The 10,000-nt window shown below is 48.1% G+C and overlaps 1 protein-coding gene across 1 annotated transcript in view; it reads right to left on the reverse strand.

Moving 5' to 3' along the window:
* The window catches only part of magi2a (membrane associated guanylate kinase, WW and PDZ domain containing 2a), a 201,580-nt gene that overhangs the window by 15,525 nt on the left and 176,055 nt on the right, over positions 1 to 10,000 (reverse strand). Inside the window, 4 exon segments of the mRNA XM_042079659.1 lie at positions 1,226 to 1,550; positions 4,469 to 4,661; positions 5,955 to 6,070; positions 6,315 to 6,356. Of these exon segments, the coding sequence (XP_041935593.1) occupies positions 1,226 to 1,550; positions 4,469 to 4,661; positions 5,955 to 6,070; positions 6,315 to 6,356 (676 nt within the window).

A 10,000-nucleotide genomic window follows, 5' to 3' on the forward strand; every position in this document is an offset into this window, starting at 1 on the left:
TCACACACGCAGAGGACACAGGCACACAAACATTTACAATACATGCACACCCCCCCACACACACGCACCCCCCCCCCCCCCCCCCCCAACACACACACACACACACACACACACACACTTAGCTGCTGTCAGCAGAGGACAGCCTCACGCTCTCCACCCTTCTCTCTTGTCCATGTTCTTGCTCTCGGTCCTTCTCTTGCCTCCTCTATCTCAGTCTCTCTGTCTCTGTCATCTACTCTGTGTGAGCCGAGATACACCGCCACACACACACACACACACACACACACACGCGCGTGCAGCACTCAAGGTCCTTCTTAGCTGTACCTCGACTTCCCGCTCCTGGATAAGGGCCCATTCATTATTGACTTAGCAGGGACGCTAAAGCTAAAATAAAGGGGGCGGTGAAGAGGTGATTCATTTTTCATAGCGCCGTGACCTCATACATCAGGTTCGTGCTAAAAATGAATTCCTCTTGTCTCTCATGTCGTGTTATTTCATGCGGGGGGTAAAAAAAAGAGGCTACAGGTTTTGTGAGGCAAATGGGCGAGAGCTTAAGAAAAAGTACACTTTTAGAGAGACAGCAGCCGCCATGCGCCAACTTTCCTCTTTCCTGACCTTTGACCTCTACGTCACGCTGTGCGCTAGAAAACAACCCAAAATGACCAACATCTCCATCTTACTACATCCTTTAGTGACCCAGTGAGCACAATGTTTACATACTTTTCTGTATCATTTATACATGATCTGTTTTCTTTGGAATGCTTTTACATGGCCGTCCCTTAAAGGTCTTGATGGGACAGTCTTATGTCTTATTTACATCAGGTCTACTAAAGAGGCCATCAGGACGACAGTCATGAAGAAGAATACCTCCTGCTACCTGTCACCAGCTATGATGTGTGTGTGTGGTTTGTGTGTGTGTGTGTGTGTGTGTGTGTGTGTGAGAGTATGCATATGTGAATCTGTGTATGTGTGTTTGTGAATGAGTGCTTGTTTATTCCTGCTACCAGGTGTGTGTTTCTATGAGTGTGTGTTGTATTATGTTGAATGTATTTGTTTTTATGTGCCTGCATAGCTGTGCAAGCTGCAATGTACACATTTGTGTATACTTTTACTGTATGTGTGTGTGTTTGTGTAGATATGTGTGTCTTTGTGTGTGTGTGTGTGTGTGTGTGTGTGTGTGTGTGTGTGTGTGTGTGTGTGTGTGTGTGTGTTTGTGTGGCGTTGCTCACTGATGGCAGCCGTGTTCTCGGGCCGGTTGAGCGAGCTGATGATGACGAAACCGAACCCTTCCGTCTCCTTGCGGTGGATGACCACATCGCTGGGCTGGGCGTTGGGTGGCACTATGGCCAGGCCCGGGTCCTGCTGCCCGGACCCGGTAACAGCACCGGGCGCTACCGCGGAGCCGGAGGAGGAGGCCGGGGCGCCACTACCGTGAGGAGGCACCGTGCCCACGCTGCTGGGGAAGGTTCCGGAAGTGAAGTCGCTCCGGGGGGAGCTGTGCTGGGTAGAGACGGAACCGGGACTGCGGCCGTTCTCCAGACAGGCTTCTCCTGCAGGGGGGTGCGAGAGGGGGGTGAGAAGGGACTGAGACACCATTCATACCTCCATCATGGCAACACTGCTTATACCAGGAACACTATGGAAGGATCACAACAATAAACCAATAAACTCTGTTGTTGACCTTGACAGAGCAGGAAAGAGTAGAGAGGGAGACAGAGAGAAGAAGGCACGCAGAGAGAGGGAGAGAGAGAGAGAGAGGAGAGAGAGAGAGAGAGAGAGAGAGAGAGAGAGAGAGAGAGGAGAGAGAGAGAGAGAGAGAGAGAGAGAGAGAGCAACCTAGACAGCGACAGGCGTCTCAGCGAAGAAAGGGAGGTGCGCGGTGCCACCGTCTCATCTGCATTATTACGGCTCTTATCAGTGAACGGGAGGCCTGTGTTTCTGTCTATGCCAAATGGCAGCGAGACAGTCCGACTGACACGGGGAACTGTCACCGGGGACGACCGGAGACACAGGGAAGGTCAAAGTCTCTGTTGACACTGCGATCTCTCGGAAGAAATGCCAGGAGAATGAACAAGCGCTGGCGGGGCAGGTAGCATTGTGACAAAAAAAAGAAAGAAAGAAAGAAAGAAAGAAAGAAAATGCCGGGGCATCTAAGCGTTGCCTTTCAAGGTTATTGCTGCACAATGCAACCTTCTGCTTTTCAACCTGATGAATGGGACGCGTACACCGAGCATGACTTCCTGCAACTGTGCAGAGACGCCTTCCATTATGAGCTAGAAAGAATCAGTCACGACGCAGGAGTGACGAGGCAGCTACTGCTGGACGGAGGAGGTGTGTGTGTGTGTGTGTGTGTGTGTGTGTGTGTGTGTGTGTGTGTGTGTGTGTGAGAATGTGTGTGTGTGTGTGTGTGTGTGTGTGAGAATGTGTGTGTGTGTGTGTGTGTGTGTGTGTGTGTGTGTGTGTGTGTGTGTGTGTGTGTGGAAGGGGGGCAGGAAACAAGATCAAGCGGACAGGCAGGTAACTGCGGACGTCCAAAAAAGCTGCCTGGACTGTGCACAGATTAGGGCCATGGTTCTAATGACCTTGGCGGATTAGTGACCGAAACATCCCATGGCACGCTGCTGTATTCAGCACACATCAAAATGTGCCTGTGGGTGTGTGTGTGTGTGTGTGTGGGTGTGTGTGTATGCGTATGTGTGTGTGTGTGTATGTGCCTGTGTGTGTGTGTCTGTGGGTTTGTGTGTATGCGTATGTGTGTGTGTGTGTGTGTGTGTGTGTGTGTGTGTGTGTGTGTGTGTGTGTGTGTGTGTATGTGCGTTTATGTGTGTGTGTGTGTGTGTGTGTGTGTGTGTGTGTGTGTGTGTGTGTGTGTGTATAGGTGTTCAGACAGAGCGGAGTGAGGGGGTAAAAGATGCAGGCGAAAGCTAATGGCTCAGGACAGACTATGTGGGGACGGGGGGAGTGGAGGATGCAGAGGTGTCTGGAGATAGGAGGCTCAAAAGCTCAAAGAGGTGAACACACACACACAGACACAGACACAGACACACACACACACACCCACACACACACACACACACACACACACACACAGACACACACACACACACACACACACACACACACACACACACACACACACACACACACACACACACAGGCACCCACACCCACACACACACACCCACACACACACACAGACACAGACACACACACAGGCACCCACACACACACACACACACACGCACACACACAGGCACACACACACACAGGCGCACACACACACACACAGGCACACACACACACGCACACACACATAGGCACACACACACACACAGGCACACACAAACACAGGCACAGACACGCACATGCACAGACACACACACACACCGAACGCACAGACACAGATACACACGGATGAGGAGATCTGAGCGTTTGCTCTGAGTCTGGCTAATCCAACAGAGCCCGCCGATGACAGTGGCAGAGACATGAAGAGAGAGAGAGAGAGAGAGAGAGAGAGAGAGAGAGAGAGAGAGAGAGAGAGAGAGAGAGAGAGAGAGAGAGAGAGAGAGAGAGAGAGAGGGGACAGAGAGGGTAAGCCAGAAAAAATGGGGATTGTGGGAAGGATTTGGAGGTGTAGACAAGAGAGGTGCAAAAGATAAAGACCGAAAAGAATATAACAGAGTGGGAGAAGTGATAAGAGGAGAGAGAGAGAGAGAGAGAGAGAGGAGAGAGAGAGAGAGAGAGAGAGAGAGAGAGAGAGAGAGAGAGAGAGAGAGGAGAGAGAGAGAGAGAGAGAGAGAGAGAGAGAGAGAGAGAGAGAGAGACTCTTATGAAAATCTACTGACATGTTTGTGTTAAGATTTATTGTATAACTGCTTTGGCAATATAAGTGAGTTTGTCATGCCAATAAAGCATTCTTGAATTGAATTGAATTGAATTGAATTGAGAGAGAGAGAGAGAGAGAGATACTGCAGATACAGATGGTAGAAGTGAGGAGCAGATAACGAGTGCAGAAGTGAAAGAGCAAACAACCACAAAGAACAGAACCTGTGTGTGTGTGTGTGTGTGTGTGTGTGTGTGTGTGTGTATGTGTTGTGTTTCAGAATTTTAGTTTGATAGATGATATGTCATTTTTGTACAGTTTGTTTTGTACAATAGAAATGAGTGTATTTGGTAATTTCATTTAGAATATATTTTGATGTATCCTTGTGAGTCCTTGTGTGTGTGTGTATGTGTGTGTGTGTGTGTGTGTGTGTGTGTATGTGTTGTGTTTCAGAATTTTAGTTTGATAGATGATATGTCATTTTTGTACAGTTTGTTTTGTACAATAGAAATGAGTGTACAGTATTTGGTAATTTCATTTAGAATATATTTTGATGTATCCTTGTGAGTCCTTGTGTGTGTGTGTATGTGTGTGTGAATGTGTGTGTGTGTGTGTGTGTGTGTGTGTGTGTTCTCTCTTGCTCACCTGGGCCTGGCTTCCTCCGTCGGACAGTCAGGCTGACCTGGCCATTGCGGGCGGCGCCGTGCATGAGGTCAATGACGTAGCGATGCGGCTTGCCCGCCACGCAGATGCCGTCCACCGACACCAGCTCGTCCCCGGGCCGCAACCGGCCATCCTGGTCAGCGGGGCTCTTCTCGATGATGGCCCCAATCAGGATCTGTGAGGTGGACGAAAACAGGGGTGGGGTGGGGGGGGGGGGAGGGGGGGGGTTCAGCGTTACTGTCATGTCAAGTTTAGGGTGAGCACATGTGGTTGAATAAAAGAAGGTTGGAGGTGCAAAGGAAAGGTGGAGGGTTAACAGGGTGGGTGTTAGGCTATGAGATGAGCCCAATCCGTGAGAGTCAACAGCTGACAGTTGATGGCTGATGTGTTGAAAGGCAAAAGCTCCATCCGCATATTCCCATGTCCACTGGTGGAATATCAAAGCATCATCACATCTCACCAATAAATAAATAAATATTGTCTCAAAGGCCCTTTGCTTTACAGTAGAAGTTGAGGCTTGCTAGTATCTGGCAGTAGTAAATGAAGGACAAAGCCTACACAGCTCAGAGTGTGCATCTGTGTGGGAGTGGGGTTCTCTATGATTGTTCACTCTTCCTCAGAGGAGGCTATCAGTCCTCACACACACGTTAGATTCACACACATACTATGGTCACACACACGTTAGATTCACACACATACTATGGTCACACACACGCTAGATTCACACACATACTATCATCACACACTGATCCTCAGAAGAGACTCAGGAGATATCAGTCCTCACACACACGTTAGATTCACACACATACTATGGTCACATACACGTAAGACTCACACACATACTATTGTCACACACACGTTAGATTCACACACATACTATCCTCACACACATGTTAGATTCACACACATACTATGGTCACTCACTGATCCCTCTGCTCAAACTTATCATCCCAAATGCCTGCCTCATAGATCTGGCTCATTGGTTAATCCGTATAATTACCGGACACACTGGAGAAGATGGACTTTAGTACTAAAGATTAATCCGATAAGGAAAGGTGTTTGCTACACTACTGTCACTGGTTAGAAAGTATGAACGTTTGTGTGTGTGTATGTGTGTGTGTTTGTGTGTGTGTATGTGTGTGTGTGTGTGTATGCGTGGGTGTATACTGTATGTATCTATGTGTGTGTGTGTGCGTGTGTGTATGTGTATGTGTGTGCGTGTATGCGTGTGTTTCTGTGTGTGTGTGTATGTGTGTGCATATGTATATGTATGTGTGTGTGTGTGCGTGTGTGTATGTGTATGTGTGTGCGTGTATGCGTGTGTTTCTGTGTGTGTGTGTATGTGTGTGTGTGTGTGTGTGTGCATGTGTGTGTGTGTGTGTGTAGAGAGAGAGGGGAAACATTAGGAGGGGGGGGTGGGGATTAGTCAGTAAAGGTGACAGGGTTTCCAGCCCGTGCCATTACGAGCCTTCTCACAAGCGTCCGGACTCACAGGCTGTCCTGCCTCGTCTCCACCCAGGATCCGGAAGCCGAAGCCGGACTTCTGCCGGCGCAAGTGCACCTCCACTTCCTGAAACTCTGCTCCTGAGGGATCATGGGAAAGGAAGAAAAAACATAATTAAATCAGCCCTAGGATGGGTCAAGTAAGGGCAACGTGGTCACATATTTGTCTTCTTTCAGTTTAAAAAATAAAATAAAAAAATAAAAAAGTAGTCCCAACTTGACATTTTAGGGTGAAAAAAAATCTGAATGAATGAATAAATAACGCAAAAAGTAGAGAGGAGCTTCGTTATGGAGAGCTTCATGAGCTTGGCGCTCCGAGACTTACCGGAAGGTTCTGCGGAGTAGGCAGTCCGCGGGGGCCCTGGTTCTGAGAGAGTGGGATGGGGATGGAAGGAGGTGAGGGAAGGTGGAGGTGGAGGTGGAGGTGGAGGAGGAGGTGGAGGTGGAGGTGGAGGGGGAGGTGGAGGTGGTGGGGTGGGTAGCAACACAAAACAAAATGAGCCTTCTTGGGTTAAGCAGAGAAATAACTGGCATGCATGCAAGGAGAGTAGGTTTAGGGGGGTTGGGAGTGGGGAACGGGGGTGGGGTGGGGTGGGGTGAACACTTATCACATATTCAATGCAAACCAACGCCTCAGTGCACCATCAGGGCAAACTTCCTCCGTCATCCGTAACTTGGCACTTCAGCTGGGTACTAAAACGCTCACAGTGTGAGAAAAAAAAGAAGGAAAAAAAGAAAATAAAGGAAAAAAACATGACGTGCGACTAACAGGCAGAGACACAAACTTTCTCGGGGGAGGTTCATTAAAATCTCCAACCAAAACGTAGCTAGTATGCGGGGTGCAACAGGAGAGATGTTTATGCGCTTGTTAAAGAGACACGGCCCCTGTGAAGAAAAGATCAATTTTGGAGCGAGGAGGACTCAGAGCTTTTAGATGAGGAATGTCTGCTTGTGGTTCAAATCCTGCAGACAAAAAAAGCACCCTGGCAAAGCACTGGTGTGCAGAGAAAGACAAACGCACACACACACACACACACATATACACATGCACCAACACAGACACACACCACACTCGCACACTCAAACAAACACAAATGAGATCCTTGAGAGCCACAGAAACCCCATGTAAACCAGTTGGACGCCCACACACACACACACATCGCACACTCCAGGAAAAGGGATTCGGCTCTTAATTTCTTTGGATGCGTCTCGTTCTTGCGCAATCAGAAACCACCGGAGCTGTACTTCAGTTCTGTTCACGCCGCAGGCCAGTACAGATAACAGAGAAACAGAAAGAGAGAGAGAGAGAGGGAGAGAGAGAGAGAGAGAGAGAGAGAGAGGGAGAGAAAGAGAGAGACAGGAAAGAAGAGGGGAAAAATGCTTCTGTTCTTTCTTTTATTCATGCAGTGTTCCGAGGATGGAAATAGGGACTCTGGGTGCTGAGAGCGGGCCCCTCACTGACACGCTGCCGGGGTCAAGAGGGGCCTCAGTTTGACCCCTCGCTTGTCTGTTTGCACCAGAGGGTCATAAGCACACTGGAAAGAGCCGAGAGGGGGAATAAGAGAACAAGAGGGAGTGTGTGAGAGAGAGAGAGAGAGAGAGAGAGAGAGAGAGAGAATTCTCCAGTGAGTGAGAGTGAAAGCTAGTGAGAGAATGAGACAGTGAGAAACATGGAGAAATATCTGGTGTGTGTGTGTGTGTCAGCTTGTGCATATCTGCAAGTGTGTCAGCATGCGTGTGTGTGTGTGTGTGTGTGTGTGTATGGGCATGTCAGTGTGTGTTTATGTATGCCAATGTACGTGTGTATGTGTTTGCGAATGTGTGTGTCAGCTTGTGCATATCTATGTCAGTGTGTGTGTGTGTGTGTGTGTGTGTGTGTGAGAGAGAAAGTGTGTAAGCTTGTGTGTGTGAGTGTGTGTGTGAGTGTGTTATGGGCATGTCAGCTTGTGTATATGTATGCCAATGTGTGTGTATGTGTTATTTTGCGGATATTTATGTCAGTATTTGTGTGAGTGTGTGTGTGTGTGTGTTTGTGTGTGTGTGTGTGGCTGAGAATGTGTCAGCTTGTGCATATCTATGTCACTGTGTGTGTGTGTGTGTGTGTGTGTGAGAGAGAGATATAGAGAGAGTGTACTGTATGTGTGCATAACTAAAGCTGTGAGCTGCCCTGCTGTTGACCTTTGCTCCTCAGCTGGCACAAGTAGGCAGAAGCTGAGCAGTGGAGTGTGATCGGAGACACTGTCGGCACGGCAACAGGCATGTAGTGAGCTGAGGTGGGGTGGGGTGGGGGGAAGTCAGCTTTTGCCGTCAAAATGAAGGCTGTGAAAAACTAGACCAGAGAAAGAGGCCAATAGAAAGAGAACAAAGGAAAAGACAGAAAGAGAGAGAAAGAGAGAGAAAGAGAGAAAGAGAGAGAGAGTCCTCTTTTTTGTTTTTGTTCTCTGTCATCTATGGTTATATTATGTAAGTTTAAATCCATGTAAGTTTATATACTTTTCGATGATTGCCTTTGCCGATAAAGCATCTTGAATTTGAATTTGAGAGTGGGAGATAGAGAGAGAGAGAGAGAGAGAGAGAGAGAGAGAGAGAGAGAGAGAGAGAGAGAGAGAGAGAGAGGGAGAGAGATAAATAGAGAGATCAAGAGAAAGAGACAGAGAAAGAGAGAGAGAGAGAGGGAAAGAGAGAGATGGAGGATGAATAAAAGATAGATAAATAGAGAGATGGCGAGGGACAAAATCCCCTGAAAGCCCTGACACAGAGCTTAACAGACAGCACTGTCCTCTCTGATAAGGGTTGCCTTACATAAGCACACACCAAACCCAGCGATCTCCCTCAAGCCAATCCCCTGGCACAGGAAATCAGTCTCTGTGTGTATGTGTGTGTGTGTACATGTGTGTGTGTGTATGTGTGAGTGTGTAGGAAGAAGGGAAATGTACAATCCCTTCCAGGGGAAGACAGAACACACACATTGTGTGTCACTTTATTAGAATCTCTCATAGCTCATCAATACACACACAGACACACGCGCGCACATGCACACACACACACACACATGGATCAGCCAGCCTACACTACCATCCTCACACCTCCAAAAATCTTGAGTTAAACCCCAGGTCCATCTGTGTGTGTGTGTGTGTATGTGTGTGTGTGTGGGGGGGGGGGAGGGGGGGGGGGGATTCCCCGTCTCGGAAAACGGTCTGGTCTTAGTTAACGAGCACTCCGACGTTCTGTTCGGGAGCTTTGTTGTTCTTTTCGGAGGATTTGGAAAAGAATGTCTCTGGCTCACTGGAGCTTAGCCATGCCGACAGGAGCCAGGTTGTCAGCTGAGATCTTAATTCCGCCAGTGGCGGCGTGTCTGATTGTGCTAGCGGAGAGAGATACCGATGGACGCTGGGTAATGTAGTCACAGAGTCTGCAGATGTGTTTCAGTCATCACAAGCTAAATCTGTCTGTAAATATGAAAACACACCTACACACACACACACACACACACACACACACACACACACACACATGATCCACATCCACAGTAGAAGACTTGAGTACTGGATGTTTGGTGTAAGAGCTAATAATACTAGACTAACACACACACACACACACACACACACACACACACACACACACACACACACACACACACACACACGATCCACATCCACAGTAGAAGACTTGAGTACTGGATGTTTGGTATACAGTACTGTAGGTGCTAATAATGCTAAACTAACAGACACACACACAAACACACACATGATCCACATCCACAGTAAAAGACTTGAGTACTGGATGTTGGTATACTGTAGGTGCTAATAATGCTAAACTAACAGACACACACACACACACACACACACACACACACACATGATCCACATCCACAGTAGAAGACTTGAGTACTGGATCTTTGGTGGTAATAATACTAGACTAACAGCATGGTAATTATTACTTGTGGGCCCACGTAAGCCAAAGGAGCAGGAAGACAGGTGAGCGCTGTGAAAAGGAACTCTGCATACAGGT

This window comes from Alosa sapidissima, chromosome 22 (assembly GCF_018492685.1).
Source record: "Alosa sapidissima isolate fAloSap1 chromosome 22, fAloSap1.pri, whole genome shotgun sequence".
Lineage (NCBI taxonomy): Eukaryota > Metazoa > Chordata > Actinopteri > Clupeiformes > Clupeidae > Alosa > Alosa sapidissima.